Below are 17,532 nucleotides of genomic sequence, written 5' to 3'. Positions count from 1 at the left end.
ACCCAAACTGAGCATTGGTGAGCAGATTATTGGTGAGTAAGTGCCGCTTGATAGCACTGTCGATGACACCTTCCATCACTTTGCTGATGATTGAGAGTGGACTGATGGGGCGGTAATTGGCCAGATTGGATTTGTCCTGAATCTGAACCCTTCCCTCCTACACTATGCCTCTATCAAATAACTGATACATGGATGCAGCTAGGTCAGGGCTAAGCATAAAATAGACCTGGGCAGCAACAGGCTGTACAGATAGGCCATCATGCATCGATATCTTCAGTCTGTCTGTTTCTGTTCTGGCTAGTGTGTGGCACTGATAGTAATCTTGAAGTTACTACATTTGAGGACTGTATTATTAGCTGCCTCCTAATTCCTGGAACTGTCTTCGCAGGACCCCGAATCCTACTCTTCCCTACATCGTTGGTTTGGACATGAACTGCAGCTTCCGGTTTATCCTCCACTCTTTCCAAGAGCTGTTGCACCAGCTCAATTATGTCCTGGACAATCATAATTTCCAGAAACATCTACATCACACAAGCACTGTAATATCCATCTAACTGTTAAATTACATTACAGCATTGATTCTCTTTTAAAAATTCTACAGTTTCATGTTTGCGTGAGGGTTTATTCCATTTTTGGAATTTGTTTTCATGGCGGCAGGGTTAATGCGTGTGATCCATGTCATTCGAGCATGATGAAGTGAATACTACAGGATGATAGTAAACTGCAACTTTTTCAGGAAATTCAAGGACACCACGAACGAAAGTTCTATGGTTTCAAATAGAGAGTGATAAAAATGTTCTAAGGCAGAGAAAAGGTAAGAATTTTAAATCCTAAAAGTCCATTTCAATACTCAAAGGTGCAAGAGGATAACTAAGGAAAGAGTAGGGCCTATTAGAGACCAAAAAGGTATCCTGTGCGTGGAGGCAGAAGACGTGGGTATGGTTCTTAATGAATACTTTGCGTCTGTCTTCACTAAAGAGGGGGACGAGGCGGACATTGTAGTTAAGGATGAGTGTGAACTATCGGATGGGATAAACATAGTGAGGGAGCAAGTATTAAGGGGTTTAGCATCTTTGAAAGTAGATAAATCACCAGAGCCACATGAAATGTATCCCAGGTTGTTAAGAGAAGCAAGGGAGGAAATAGCGGAGGCTCTGAACATCATTTTCCAATCCTCTCTGGCTACAGGTGTGCTGCCGGAGAATTGGAGGACTGCTAACGTTGTACCGTTTTTTATAAAGGGAGAAAGGGATGGACCGAGTAATTACAGGCCTGTCAGTCTAACCTCGGTGGTGGGCAAATTATTGGAATCAATTCTGAGGGACAGGATAAACTGTCACTTAGATAGGCATGGTGTAATCAAAGACAGTCAGCATGGATTTGTTAAGGGAAGGTCATGTCTGACTAACTTGATTGAATTTTTTGAGGAGGCTCGATGAGGGTAGTGCATTTGATGTAGTCTACATGGATTTTAGCAAGGCTATTTACAAGGTCCCACATGGCAGACTGGTCAAAAAAGTACAAGCCCATCAGCTTAACCTCAGTTGGGAGCAAATTACTGGAAATAATTCTGAGGGACAATATTAATCGTCATTTAGAAAGGCATGGATTAATTAAGGACAGTCAGCATGGATTTGTTAAGGGAAGGTTGTGTCTGACGAACTTGACTGAACTTAACAAGGAGGGTTGATGAGGGTAGCGCATTTTATGTAGTCTGCATGGATTTTAGCAAGGCTTTTGACAAGGTCCCAAATAGCAGACTGGTCAGGAAAGTTAAAGTCCATGGGATCCAAGAGAAAGTGGCAAGTTGGATCCAAAATTGGCTCAGTGGCAGAAAGCAAAGGGTCGACGGGTGTTTTTGTGACTGGAAGGGTGTTTTCAGTGGGGTTCCACAGGGCTCAGTACTAGGTCCCTTGCTTTTTGTGGTATATATCAATGATTTGGACTTAAATGTAGGGGGCATGATTAAGAAGTTTGCAGGTGATACAAAAATTGGCCATGTGGTTGATAGTGAGGAGGAAAGCTGTAGACTGCAGGAAGATATCAATGGACTGGTCAGGTGGGCAGAAAAGTGGCAAATGGAATTCAATCCAGAGAAGTATGAGGTGATGCATTTGGGGAGGGCAAACAAGGCAAGCGAATACACAATAAATGGGAGGATACGGAGAGGTATAGAGGAAGAGAGGGAACCTTGGAGTGCACATCCACAAATCCTTGAAGGTAGTAGGACAGGTTCGATATGGTAGGTAAGGAGACATACAGGGTACTTTCCTTTATTAGCCGAGACATATAATATAAGAGCAGGGAGGTTGTGTTAGAACTGTATAAAACACTAATTAGACCACAGCTTGAGTACTGCGTATAGTTCTGATCACATTACAGGAAAGATGTGACTGCACTATTGAGGGTACAGAGGAGATTTACGATGTTGCCAGGACTGGAGAATTTTAGCTGTGAGGAAAGATTGGATATGCTGGGGTTGTTTTCTTTGGAACAGAGGAGGCTGAGGGGAGATTTAATTGAATGGTATAAAATTATGATGGGCCTAGATAGAGTGGATAGGAAGGACCTAGTTCCCTTAGCAGAGGGGTCAATAACCAGGGGGCACAGATTTAAAGTAATTGGTAGAAGGATTAGAGTGGAGCTGTGGAGAAATTTTTTTCACCCAGAGGGTGGTGGGGGTCTGGAACTTACTGCATGAAAGGGTGGTAGAGGCAGAAGCCCTCAACTCATTTTAAAAAGTACTTGGATATGCACTCGAAGTGCTGTAACCTACAAGGCTACAGACCAAGAGCTGGAAAGTGGGATTAGGCTGGATAGCTCTTTTTCGGCCAGCACAGACATGATGGGCCATATGGCCTCCTTCTGTGCCGTACATTTCTATGATTCTATGATAATGATAATCACCCTACTGTGTCTAAAATAATTCTTTACAAAAACATTACAGCAATCTACCAAGTAATTTTTGCTACACAAGGAAACAAAGACCTCCTGGTTGGTATACTTTGACTAGAAGCATTGTCTTTAACCTGAGTCTGACAGGGTGCAGGTCAACCTCTGTTTGAATTTTTAGTGCCTGTTACAAGAGTGCGGGCTTCACCGAATACCTTGGAGTCCAGCCACCAGATTGCATCAAGAGGCAGTCGTGTGGAGCATGCAATCCACCGGATACCCACTTAGGTTTCATTTTGAAATACAGCATTCTGAAGGTTTAGCGGTAATTTATGGCCTGAGTAGTAATGCAATTACATGAACTATATCTGTTAAGATGTGCTTCTCATGGTCTGTGCTGATCTCTGTGACAAGAGTTAGATCACTAAAACTGGCATCAGAAACTTCTGGGCTAGCTAGACCAAAAATCTGCCAGAATTCCTGTTCACTTTCTAATGACTTCTGCTGGAAAGTACACGTGTGCATGTTTCTTCATTGTTGAATGACTTGCCAACACTTACTGTCTAGGCTTGTACACGAAGAATGGACACTCGAGCGGGGGGTACTGCAGGGAGGTTGTTGTCCGTTGAACTGTATCCCAGCAGGAGTCAGTACTTTCAGAAGGAGTGAGAAAATGGGGGGTGGGGTGGAGGAAAATGAGGGGGCTAAGAAAATATGCCTTTCACTGGAACAGATTGGGAATGAATATTGTAACGCTGTACCTAGCTCTGCAATGAACTGGGTAAGTTTGTGTTAGAATTAATAGTGAAATGTACTAATTCACAGATGCGGAGAAATGTGTGTTTTAACTCTTGCAGCACTACTGAAAAGATAATTTGCCCCCATTTTAAATTGGCGTGCGAGAAGTTAACATGTATTGGTGCATTAGTTTACTTCAAATCACAATGTTCAGCTGACACAGTGTTACAATTTTACCTAAATTACATTTTCCAAAAAAAGTCCAAGTGATTTAGATCTCCGATTGTATAGCATGCCAATATTTATTATGGCTGTATAGCTTTATGAAAAATCTTCCAAAAAATACATGGGTTTGGCATGTAAATTCTATGATTTGCTCTAATACAGTTGAATGCAACATTAGCTCAAAAACCAGCAGGTACTGAGGCTAGGAAATACTGTGTAGATGCCAGCAGTCCAAAGGTTGAGTACAGGTCTCAAATATCATATTCGCTCCACATACAGGTTATATCCACAAGATCCCTTTTCTAAAACTGAGGTACCATATTTCATGTACAGCAGGCTGAACACTTTTGCACTTTTTGAAAGAAATAAAATACTTGTAATGTTCATATTCTGATTCCACAACGTGAGCTGCAGCAAACATATAATTTTCATCCTGTGATAGCAGTCATCCCTCATTTTAAATTCCCAAACCTTTCATTCTGTCTGTTCATCTGGGTAGTCTGCTTGATATGATAATCTATGCATGCACTATATTTCAGTGAAACACACTGCCTTCTTCAAAATAACCCCACTATACATGGATGACTAAAATGAATGTGCTCCCCACATTTGTGGTAGGCTTGCAAGTGCATTGAGGGACAACAGTAAACAAATTTGTTAGGTTTATCGCAGTCCATGTTGTGGTTTCAGAATTACAAGATTTTTTTTTTAAAAACATGAGCAAAAGTGAGAACTGGACGTGATTAGGCTGATCTGAGACAGCAGTGATCAGTGGATTAAATACTATAGTACCCAACACTTCTAAATTAACTCTCAAGGGAATAATTATAGAAATTCAAATTGCAATCTACCTTTACTTACTATAATCTTCCATTTAAGATTTTAATTAAAAAGGGATAGAGTTTTTGCACATTTATTCCAAGGGCGACTGGTAATTTCACTGTCCATTGACACAACTGAACAGATGATTAGAGGATTAATTACAGATGTGCACAGTCTCAAGTAAATCTGTGCTTGTATGTACATGTAGAGTTCAACAACCTATTTTATATTTCATACAAGTGTCATCTGCTTTGGTATGTTACAAACAATATGTACAAAAGAGTGATTTTCCCCTCTTTCTTTCGATTTGCTATCATAATTGCATCAGCGATAAGTTGACCACAAAGAAAAGGAGGCTGTTAATAATGGACAATGGCTACAGGAGTTAATCTGTAACCTGATAATGGACAGCTGACAAAGGAGGTGAAAAATTACAGTAAGATCATCTGTAAGAATATGGATATTTCAAGGATAAACTGTTCATTTAATTTTTTTTTTAAACCCTAGCTTTCTGTTACTTCCCACTGCCTGTGCATCTTTCACCATCTGAGGAGACAGGCTGACCACCAGCTTCCAGGGAGCTACCAATGATGCTCTATAACCAACAACAAACTGGACAGGTCAGCGATGCTGAGTGTCAAAATTCGAACTTGTCTTAAAAGAATTATAAACCAAAGAACTAGTATATATTGAGTGATGACCTTAGATATATAGAAGTTAGTAAGTAGTACAGAAAGGTAGATCTAGAAGATTACTTCAAACTTAACTCTGTGTAGGACAAGGAGACATTGGTTCAAATTGGTCAAAGGCAAATTAAGGACAGTCATGAAGCTTTTCTTCGCAAGGAATGAACATTACATGGAATTGCAATTCCAGGTGGGGCAGTAGAGCTGAAAACCATGGAATCATCTAACAGTTGGATGTTGTGGTAGGTGATAGGCTGATTTGCCTTCCTGATCTGTATCAATTCTGAAATCAAAAAGCACTGACGGCAGTGAACCATCACTTAGTGAATCAATCCATTGGTGAAATACACCATTAACCTATGGAGTAAGACAGTTGCATGTTACCAGCTCAGTAACTGTTCCTCTACCATCATTGGCCCAATGTAATTAATGCTTACACTTACATTCTGACTGGTTGCTTTGTGCTTGAAGCAGATGATGGACACAACATACGGCCAATCGTCTGGTTCCATTACTACCCCTGCAGCATGAGCGCATGTCACATGAAATGACGTTGAACAATGCTCATATGAACACTGGATACAGGCCCCCGAGACGCTCTTCACTCTTTTCCTGCAGTAGACACATTTCTGATAAAGCAAAAAAGACATAACATATTTTACGGTTTTATTTGCACCAGTTTGTAAGCACCAAAATGTTTTGCAGTTTATGTTGAATTAAATGAAGTGAAGCAGAATGTGTTAACAGGAGTAAATACAACCATGAAGTAAATTTAAACAGAAAAAGATCCCCACTGATCAGGCTGTACAATAAAATAGGGTCTCAAGAGGGTAAGTTTCAATGCTATTATTGTACATGGGAATAATGCCTGCTAAAAGGGATCATCTGCCTATGACTGTGACTGTATATCAGTCTCAACATTAGTACTGGGAATGGAAACAAAACCTTCCTGTTACCATCTGTTTCTTAAGTTACTATGCCTATAGTCCCAATATAATTACTATGAATAGACCCATTCCAATCCCACGTATTCATGTACACATCACTGGCCACGCTGACACAATTCGCGGGATCCTCCACCATCTTCAGTAATGGTGACCCCGTCAGCATCCAGAGGGCCAAACCCTGGATATTTCGGTTCAAGAATCATTTTCAGAACAGGGTCTAAAACTTTACATCCATCAAAAGCTAAATGTGGATTCAAATCATTTTAATATCAAATCACATAAAATCAGCCAAATTGAATTTTGCGCTAAGTAACTGAATTGTGACAGAGCAAGACACTGCCAGGTCCTTTGCTCCAAAATTGAGTAGAGCTTCCTCTTAAAACTGAGCTCCTATATGGCCAGTCTGAGCTGATCCCAACTGATTAAAACACCTTTTATCTAAAAACTCCATCAATAGCCCTCCACTCCATTTACCTGTAGAATATCTCATCTACACATTTCTGCCCTCTCCTCCTCCAGAAACAACATAAACACAATTAGACCCAGGTGATGGATTCAGGCACAGAATGCATTGCTGTGGTCAGCATGCATCCAGCCAATAAATTTAAACAAAGCTTTAATTTGAATTGGCCCACCCACCATCGAGTTGTTCATAGATTTTGACGCAATCTCTACCATTCCATGCTTTGACTTGACTCTGGAATAATAATAATCTATTACTTACAGATTAAAGGAGTGGCAGTTGGGGGCGGGGGAGATATAATCAGACCGGAATTAAACAAACTGCTCCTTTCTACATTCAACACATTCCCTGAACAGAACGAGGATGTGTGGAGCCTGGCATTGAAATGTGACAATTTCATTTTGGAATAAAAAGGAAAATGGAAATACAAAGCGAGTGCATCAACATATAAAGAGAAGAGGCCGGCTAAGAGTTTGAATGCAGACTAATCCTCAAAACTCAATGATTTTATTTCTGTGTCTCTAAAGCAGTATGGACTATTGTTCAGAAAATAAATTTTGATGCCACGAGATATAAACTAAGAAGGGTTGCTATAAATCCCACTTTCAGCTCATTCAATATGAAGTTTTGAATAGCTTCTACTACACTCTGAATGAATTAAGAGGAACAGCTATTTTGAACTCTTCAAGGTTTTGAAGATGTGAAAATAGAAAAAGGGAAAGAAAGAAAATAACATGTCATTTATTGTTTTTCACACACACAGGACATTCTTAAACACAGCTAATGAATTACTCTTGAAGTCAAGTCACTGTGTTTCATAGGTAAATGTGGCAGCCAACTTGCCCACAGCAAATAGCCCATAAACAGCAATGAAACAAATGACTACTTAATCTGTTTTGGTGGTGTTGGTTGGCCAGGACACCAGAAGAATTCCCTACTCTTCTCAGAAAAGCGCCATAGGATATTTTTTGTCCACCTGAGGAGGCAGAAGAGCCTTGGCTCAACGTCTCATTCGAAAGGCAGTTGCTCCAGCAGTGCAGCTCTCCGTCAGTACTGCACTTGAAGAGTCAGCCTAGATTACAAGCTCAAGTCCTGAACCAAACATTAGTGGCATTTCACTTGAACCCACAACCTTCTGGCTCAGAGGTGAGAATGCTGCCACTAAGCTAAGCTGACCAGTAAAAAAATAGCGAGAAAAAAACTGCAGTGTTGTTTTACAGAGAAAATAGTCATGATCAGGATTAAGATAACGAAGAGTCACCTGGACCTGAGTGATGGAGGCAACGGACGATATTGAGGTATAGACAAGGTGAATCCAGAACGCTACTTCAAAATAAGCCATGACAGTAGGAATAGTGGGCAATTCCAAAGCAACAAAAGGCAAATTTTGGGCTGATGTCAAGACGTTCTTCACTGAAAGAGTGATCAGCATATGAATGGACTTCGGAAAGTAGACAAAACATCCTTGAATTATTTAAGATATAGTTGGATGCTGTGATTGGGAGGGGGACCTGTAGGATCTTTCTGGTCAGAGGAGTTAAAATGGCAATCTCACCCATATCTACCATGTGATTTTTACCCTGATACTAAGGAGCAGAGATCTGCTCTTCAGGAGGGGAGAGGGGCTTTGAAGCAGTGATTTTCTTTAATGTAAGTTTATAGGAAAATTGAAAGGACATACATGAGAAGTTTTTTCTGTGTTCAACTGAGTGATACTGATAATGGCAGAGGCTGGTCTGAGATCTCAACATTTCCAAGGAACTGGGGGCAATCCTCAGTGAGAATTGGTAAAGTAGAAATTTCCTGCTACAACACTTTTCTTGCTCACCCATCATCTTGTGACTGAGGACATTGGCACCCCTTAACCTCAGGGTCCTGGCCCCACGGCACCTCCTTTCTCTGACAGCTATTAAATGCAGTGAGTTTAGGCAAACTCAACCCAAATTCCAGAGGATACAAATGGCACAAAACCATCCATAATTTGGCACTAATTGCAGAGTTGTCAATATTAGAAGAGTTGTTTACGTACAGCAGGAGAAAGACAGATTACAAACCATTTAAATAAGTGAAATGGTCTTTACTTTTAAAAAGTACTATGCATCATGACAACTTTAAACGAAAATGGGTTAGTATCACTCCTACTGAGTGACAATGGCTGGTGTGTAATTGTACAATCTTATTTCAGAGAACACATGAACATGGCCGATTTCAGAAATAGAAATGTCACAATGGTGTAGGGGTGATCTTCTGCAGCTGGGATTAAGGCATAGATACCTAGCAAAGCACCAAAATAAGCAAAAATTGGCTTTAAAATAAAAACTCCTTATTTTCAGCAGATATAACGACAGGGTCACCAAGAAACATTAGCCACCAGGACGAAAGCTGGAAATTCTCCTGCAAGCAAAATACACTCTGCCATCCCCAGGAAACCTTCTAATTTTCAGGAAGTTTTAATGAAGACCAACTCCTCCTTGAAGCTGAATTGGAGGAGTACAGCTAAAGATCAAATCACCTTTGGGGCCTATTGGTAATATGTGGGAGGTAATGAAGAATAATTAAATTTCACAGAACTTGTGCACGTTTCGCAAGAAAATCTGTTGTCTATTAGAGGAGCCAATATGCCCAGTTCTGTCAAAACTTGATAGTGATTCTCCTAAATAAGAACAAACTCATTCATTTTATTTTGTTCTTCGAAATTGTCCCCTAACCAAAATCTTTCAGAACTAAAACAAATGAATCTGCTTCTCCATTCATGCCCACTACTATGTAGGCTCCTATCATGCCCTCATTACTTGACCTGGTCGGCACTGAACGCAGCAAGTTCACCATTGGTTTTCACAGATTGCCAGATATCAAATGTCTTCTAATCATGTTTGCTCCCCTTTAAGACAGAATGGGGGAAAAATTAGATAAGGCCTATATTTGAGCGCGGTTAGCGTGATCCGCTATTTACCCGCGCCCGATGGCCCCTGCGCAGGCAGGATGAGACTTTCGTCGGGCTTGAGGACTTACCTGCAAGCAGCATTGGAAATCAGCATTGACATGAGGATTCAATGCAATTTGCACTTTCCACCAGCAGGGGGAGCCCCAATCTCTTACAGGGAGGATGTCTCTTAAAAATCTCTTAAAGGCAGCCTGCACCTCTTATGCGCAAAATAAGGGACGGGTCCGCACAGAGTTTGAACGGAGATCAGACATCACACGTGTAAAACACAGATGCAGGTCCCTCCCCTATGGTTACAAACTGATGCGTTATGTTAAAACATTGAACAAAGGTTGCGAACTACTAAATCCCACATCCTCCAATCTGCATGCCAGACCTCATCAATCTGACGACCTAAGTTTGTACCAGACCTGCGAGAGTACTTGCACCAAGGTTCTCTGCTGATGCATTAGAGACCTTGGTGCAAGAGGTGGACAGAAGGAGGGACGTCCTAATACCCACAGGTGGGGGGGGGGGGGGGGGGGGGGGGAGGAGCAAGAGGACCTCCAGGCATATACCCAAAAGGCAGTGGGAGGCAGCGGGGGACGAAGTCAATGCCAGGCGCATAGCACCACAATGCAGTGCCGGAAGAAGTTCAATGCTTTGACACAAGTGGTCAAGGTGAGTGAGGTCAACTGTCGAGTGGCATCTCCTACCAACTGCACCACTGGCCGCATCCACTGCTCCACGCACTACACCCCCCATCACCCACATACTAACAAACTCTTTCAATCAGTACTCAACTCTTCCAATGAGATGCTTCCTCTCACCCTCACACATTTGCACTGTTGCAAGCTGCACACCCACAACTCACAGATCACATACACTGGCAGCTATTCAACCATGACAGGCACAACACCCAAACACACGTCCCGCTTTCTTGCAGGAGAAGGTGGCGCATAACAGGTGGCAGCAAGTGGCAGTGCCATTTAGCCCCACGAGCCTGTTCCTGTGATCTAACTCCATACACCCGCTTTCGCCCCATGTCCCTTAATACTCTTTGTTCATAGAGATCTATCAATCTCAGATTTAGAATTCACAATTGAGCTAGCATCAGCTGCCGTTTGCAGAACAGCATTCCAAACTTCACCCACCCTTTGCGTGCAGCAGCGTTTCCTAACTTCACTCCTGCACGTCCTGGCTCTAAATGTTAAGCTATGTCCCCGCATCCTAGTATTCAAGTATAGGAGACCTCCAATAACAGTTACAAACGCATCAGCAGCCAGATGCAATAATCCAGCCACTAACCTGTAAATCCTGCATGGTCCCTTTAAATAGCATTGGTGGGGGGTCCTCCAGGCACTCTAAGACATGTTCAGATGGTCATGATCAAGACTGTGCGTTGAGTTGAGATTTGGATATCATTTTGGAACTTATCACTTTAAATCAGCATTGCACGCTGGTTGTATCCATTTTCTCCTTACTTTACATGCAGCCGGCGTTCGGTATTTGTGCATGTGCTAATACCTATACCAAGATGGCGTCCGGCGCATGTCACACTGGAAACTGCATGCACAGCCAAGACGCCATCTTGGCACTTCGGGAGGCCGCATAGCGTAACAACGGGTGCTACACGGCCCAATTTCTCACCCTACTTGTTTAATTATTCTCAACTAGAATAAAAATGAAGAACAGATGGAGATGGAGAAGGACTACTACAACTACATCATCGTCATCTTGAACTTTATAGGTGTTTCAAATTACAGAAGGTCCCCAGGCTCTTTTCTGGAGGGCAGAAGAGGGAGAGAGGTTAGGGAAGGTGGCTAAAGAAGCTGATTTTAACGACACTTTTCAAGGTGGTGAGAAAGATAGCGGGACGGAGCTGTTTACCAGGAAAATTTCAGAAAGCAGCGACTGAAGGCTCGGCTACTAAAGATGGAAATGGCGGATCAAAGAACTCTCAGTGGGCTAGAGTCGAATGAGTGGAGGGCATGCACAGGGATATAGAGTACTCCATTAAATATAAATTCACATACGGTTTAAATTTATTTATCCTTAGTCCCTGCCCTTTTTTTTGTAAAATAAAGTACGAAAAAAATGTCAAATTTAAATGTAGTGGTGAGGGAGGAAAATAACTACAAACCACTGGGTCAGCTCAGCGACAGATGCAATAGCAAGTCTAGCAGCTATCCTCACATATGACCAGATACCTTGGAAACAAGATTGACAGGTGAATGGGAACGGACAACTGTAGTTCCCTCTGCCCACTATAAAATCAAAGAGATAGGTTGTGGTTTAATAGCACGAACACCCCTCTTAATGTGTTAGTGATTTTTGAAGGTGGATTCTTAATAGTAAAATCACAGCATTATTTACACTACTGACTGCTAACAGGAAATGCCTAAGGTGTACTGTGCTCGTAAGTGTAACTGCAAAATGTATACTTTCTCTGAGTGGTCTGTTATCTCGTATTTCCTTGCAAGGAAATCAAATAGAACAAACCTCATTTAAGCATCCACGTAAGACATGATTTTAGAGTCTATGCTCCGAGTTGAGCAACAAACATTGCGAACTGCATCGTATTTGGATGGAATATTTCAAGGATTCTGGCTAATAAGTGATTCACCTCTATGACATTCCACAAATTAATCTGGGCTGAATAGTAATTGTTTTAACAGGAAGTCATCAAAATTAATTGAAGTTGTTTTAAGGATTCTCAAATTTCTTCTATTCTACACTTTGTTTATCTTAATTTTCTGATAGGCTCCACTGCTTAATGTAGCCTCATTTAAGTTAAAGAAGCAGAATGCTCTCGGCTGTGACTTTCTATATGAGCTCTTCTTACTGCTGGATAATTAGATGATGTGAAATAAGCCATTTGACGGTGGGAACAGAGTTGAGTAACTGCCACAGCCTTCTGAAGGTAACATATCCTGCCATTATATGGGGTTATACCCAACAACTCAACTGAACATAATAAAAGTCCTTCCCAACTGCTGTGGGTGGAGTGGAGTCTTAGAATCAAAGAATGGCCACCTTCTGTGCTGTAACCATTCAGCCCATTGAGGCCATGCTAGATCTTTGTAAGAGCTATCCTGTTAGTCCCATTCCCCCACTCTTTCCCCGAAGCCCTGCAATTTTCTTCCCTTCAAGTACTTATCCAATTCCTTTTTGAAAGCCACAACTGAATCTACTTCTACCAATAAAAATTGTTGGACTATAACTTGGTGTTGTAAAATTGTTTACAATTGTCTACCACCCTTTCAGGCAGCGCATTCCAGATCATAACTACTCACTTAGTAAAAAATCTTTTCCTCATGTCGCCTTTGGTTCTTTTGTCATATACCTTAAATCTGTGTTCTCTGGTTCTCGACCCTTCCGCCAATGGCAAGAATTTCTCTTTATTTACTTTATCTAAACCCTTCATGATTTTGAACAGTGCTATCAAATCTCCTCTTAACCTTCTCTGCTTTAAGGTCAACTCCAACTTTTCCAGTGTATCCACGTAACTGAAGTCCCTCATCCCTGGAACCATTCTAGTAAATCTTTTCTGCACCCTCTCTAAGGCCTTCACATCCTTCCTAAAGTGTAGTGCTCAGAATTGGACACAATACTCCAGCTGTGGTCGAACCAGTGTTTTATAAAGGTTGAATATAATTTCCTTGCGTTTGTACTCTATGGCTCTATTTATAAAGCCCAGTATCCAGTGTGCTTTTTAAACCACTTTCTCAACCTGTCCTGCTACCTTCAAAGATTTGGGCTCATATAGCCCCAGGTGTGTCTGTTCCTGCACCCCCTTTAAAATTGTATCATTTGGTTTATCTTGCCTCTGCTCATTCTTCCTGCCAAAATGCATCACTTTGCATTTCTCTGCGTTTAATTTCATTTGCCATGTGTCTGCCCATTCCATCAGCCTGTCTATGTCCTCTTGAAGTCTATTACTACTCTCCTCACTGTTCACTACACTTCCATGTTTTGTGTCATCTGCAAATTTTGCAATTGTGCCCTGAATCCCAAGTCCAAGTTATTAATATATATCAAAATTGTGCCCTGAATCCCAAGTCCAAGTTATTAATATATATCAAAAAAAGCAGTGGTCCTAGTACTGACCCCTGGGGAACACCACTGTGGGGCTTCAATTTTGCTGACAAGCCTATTATGGCACTTGATCAAACGCCTTTTGAAAGTCCATATACACAAACATCAACCACATTGCCCTCATCAAGCCTCTCTGTAACCTCATCAAAAAACTCAATCAAGTTACTTAACCACGATTTGCCTTTAACAAATCCGTGCTGACTTTCCTTTATTAATCCACACTTGTCCAAGTGACTATTAATTTTGTCCCTGATTATTGTTTCTAAAAGCTTTCCCACCACCAAGGTTAAACTGACTGGCCTGTAGTTGCCCTCTCCCCTGTTTTGAACAAGGGTGTGACAATTGCAATTCTCCAGTCCTCTAGCACCATCCCAATATCGAAGGAGGATTGGATGGTTATGGCTAGCACCTCTGGAATTTCCACCCGTAGTTTCCTCAGCAACCTAGGAGGCATCCCATCCAGACTGGGTGACTTATCTACTTTAAGTACAGCCAGCCTTTCTGGTACCTCCTCTATCAATTTTTAATTCATCTAGTATCTCAGTTACTTCCTCATTTACTGTGACTTTGCATCTGTCTTTGCCAAGGAAGAAGATACTGCCAAAGTACTCATTTAGTACCTCAGCCATGTCCTCTGCCTCCATGCGTAGAACTCCTTTTTGGTCGCTAATCGGCCCCATCCCTCCTCTTACTGCCCGTTTACTATTTATATGCCTATAGAAGGCTTTTGGGTTCCCTTTTATGTTTGCCGTCAGTCTATTCTCATACTCTCTCTTTTCCCCTCTTATTTCCTTTTTCACTTCCCCTCTGTACTTTCTATATTCAGCCTGATTCTCACTTGTATTATCAACCTGATATGTGTCATACACCACCCACCCCCCTTTTCTGCTTCATCTTACTCACTATCTCTTTCTCCATTCAGGAAGCTCTGGCTTTGGTTGCCCTACCTTTCCCCCTTGTGTGAAGGTACCTAGACTGTACCCGAACCATCCCTTTAAAGGTCGTCCATTGTTAGATTACAGTCTTAGAATCAAAAAAAGATTACAGCACAGAAGGAGGCCATTCGGCCCATCGAGTCCGTGCCAACTCTATGCAAGAGCAATCTAGCTAGTTCCACCCCCCCGCCCTTTCCCTATAGCCCTGCAAATTTTTTCCTTTCAAGTACTTATCCAGTTCCCTTTTGAAGGCCATGATTGAATCTGCCTCCACCACCCCCTCGGGCATTGCATTCCAGATCATAACCACGCGCTGTGTAAAAAAGTTTTTCCTTATGTCACCTTTGGTTCTTTTGCCAATCACCTTAAATCTATGCCCTCTGGTTCTTGACCCTTCCACCAATGGGAACAGTTTCTCTCTATCTACTCTGTCTAGACCCTTCATGATTTTGAATACCTCTATCAAATCTCCTCGCAACCTTCTCTGTTCCAAACAGAATAACCCCAGCTTCTCCAGTCTATCCATGTAACTAAAGTCCCTCATCCCTCGAATCATTCTAGTAAATCTCTTCTGCACCCACTCTAAGGCCTTCACATCTTTCCTAAAGTGCGGTGCCCAGAACTGGACACAATACTCCAGTTGTGGCCGAACCAGTGTTTAATAGAAGTTCAACATAACTGCCTTACTTTTGTACTCTATGCCTCTATTTATAAAGCCCAGGTTCTCGTATGCTTTTTTAAACTGCTTTTTCAACCTGCCCTGCCACCTTCAATAATTTGTGCACATATACAACCAGATCTCTCTGTGCCTGTACCCCTTTTAGAATTGTACCCTCTAGTTTATAGTCTTGCCTGCCAATCTTTGATTCCCATTTACCCGGGCCAGATCCGTTCTCAACCCACTGAATTTGGCACTCCTCTAGATTGCTCCTTGTCCTTTTCCATAACTAATCTAAACCTTATGATAACATGATCAATGTTCCCTAAATGTTACCCCACTGACATTTACTCCACTTGACCCACTTCATTCCCCAGAACTAGATGCAGCAATGCCTCCTTTCTCGTTGGGCTGGAAACATACTGATCCAGAAAGTTCTCCTGAACACCCTTCAGAAATTCTTCCCCCACTTTGCCATTTACACTATTACTATCCCAGTCTATATTAGGATAATTGAAGTCCCCCATTATCACTACTCCATGGTTCTTGCACCTCTCCATAATTTCCCTGCAAATTTGCTCCCCTATATCCTTCCCACCAGTTGGTGGACTATAAACTACCCCCGGTAGTTTAAGGGGCCTTTATTGTTTCTTAACTCTAGCCAAATAGATTCTGACTTTGATCCCTCAAGGACATCCTCTCTCTCCAGCACTGCAATATTCTCCTTAATCAATACTGCCACCACCTCCTTTTTTTTCCCTTCCCTTTCTTTCCTGAGCACCTTGCATCCAGGAATACTTAGTACCCAATCCTGCCCTTTTTTGAGCCAGGTCTCCGTTATCACCACATCATATTCTCATGTGGCTATTTGTGCCTGCAACTCACCAATGCCCCAAAATCTGAAGCCCTCCCTCTTGCATCATGCCTCTAGCAATGCATTAACCTGCCTTATTTTCCTATTTCTGTACTCATTAGCACATGGCACTGGGAGTAATCCAGTGATTGCTACCTTTGAGGTCCTGCTTTTTAAATTCCTCCCCAGCTCCTCAAACTCTAACTGCAGGACCTCATCCCTTTTCTTTCCTATGTCATCGCTAGCCACATGGACCATGAATTCTGGCTGTTCTGCTTACCCCCCCCCACCCCGCCCACAGAATGTTCTGCACCCTCTCAGTGATGTCCTTTACTCTGGCACCAAGGAGGCAACACACCATGCGGGACACGTCGGTGGTCACAGAAACACCATTCTGTCCCCTGACTATCGAATCCCCTATGACTACTGCATTTCTACACTTCACGATGCACCCCCCCCCCCCGCCCTGCCCCGAGCAGTCCTTTGCCCCATGGTGCCACGCTCAGGACTGCACTCCTTCAAGGTGTTGTCACCTTCACTGGTATTTAATGATGAATACTGGTTTGAGAATGCTATACACCCAGATGGTTCCCGCACTGCCTGCCTCTTCCTATCCTTTTGGATGGCCACTCGCTTGCTATCCTGAATTCTCTGTGGCTGCGAGATGACCATCTCCAGGAATGTACAATCCAGGAAACCTTCAGCCTCCCCTATGCTCTGCAGTGACTCCAGCCGCCCCACAAGCTCAGAAACTCTCAGCTTGAGCTCGAGCAACTGGAGACATTTCCTGCACATGTGGCCCTCCAGGACACAAGAGGAGTCCAGAAGTTCAGCTGCCCGTCCATTATATTTAGAAACCTTTTTTTTCTCTTAATTCCCTTTAGATACTCGATTATTATTAATATACTTACTGTTTACTTACCTGATTAACCTACCTTTTTATTCTGGGTCTCCCAGAGCTCCTCCTCTCCCTGTATACTGTGACGCCACTCTCTCCGCTCTCAGTGAATGGGGCTCCTCCCCTGGTGCTCAGCGCCACTTCTCTCGATTCCGCTCCTGTACTGATTTGTACTGATATTTATTATAATTACTTTTTAGTCTGTTTTGTTTATTTTTTAGCTTTCTTTTTAAAAAAAAATTTAGCACCTCCTTCCCCCTCTACACCCAATTCCCACGCTCACCAAATTCTCAAGTTCCCACTTGATTCACGATCCACAATCTTTGCGATGCCCTCTGTGCTTCAGCTCTTGAGACACAAAATCCAGGATTTTCAGGACCATCTGATTGGGAAG

General features: G+C 42.3%; 1 protein-coding gene across 2 annotated transcripts in view; it reads right to left on the bottom strand.

Moving 5' to 3' along the window:
• Positions 1 to 17,532, bottom strand: part of kdm4b (lysine (K)-specific demethylase 4B) — a 433,937-nt gene that overhangs the window by 30,630 nt on the left and 385,775 nt on the right. For both annotated transcript variants that reach the window (XM_067968101.1, XM_067968102.1), the window contains one exon: positions 5,807 to 5,992. In XM_067968101.1, coding sequence (XP_067824202.1) covers positions 5,807 to 5,992 — 186 coding nt within the window. The remainder of the gene's footprint in view (positions 1 to 5,806; positions 5,993 to 17,532) is intronic.

The sequence above is a fragment of the Heptranchias perlo genome, chromosome 29 (assembly GCF_035084215.1).
Source record: "Heptranchias perlo isolate sHepPer1 chromosome 29, sHepPer1.hap1, whole genome shotgun sequence".
Classification (NCBI taxonomy): Eukaryota; Metazoa; Chordata; class Chondrichthyes; order Hexanchiformes; family Hexanchidae; genus Heptranchias; species Heptranchias perlo.
Note: the sequence above shows the minus strand (reverse complement) of the source record. Positions and strands in the feature narration are given on the sequence as shown.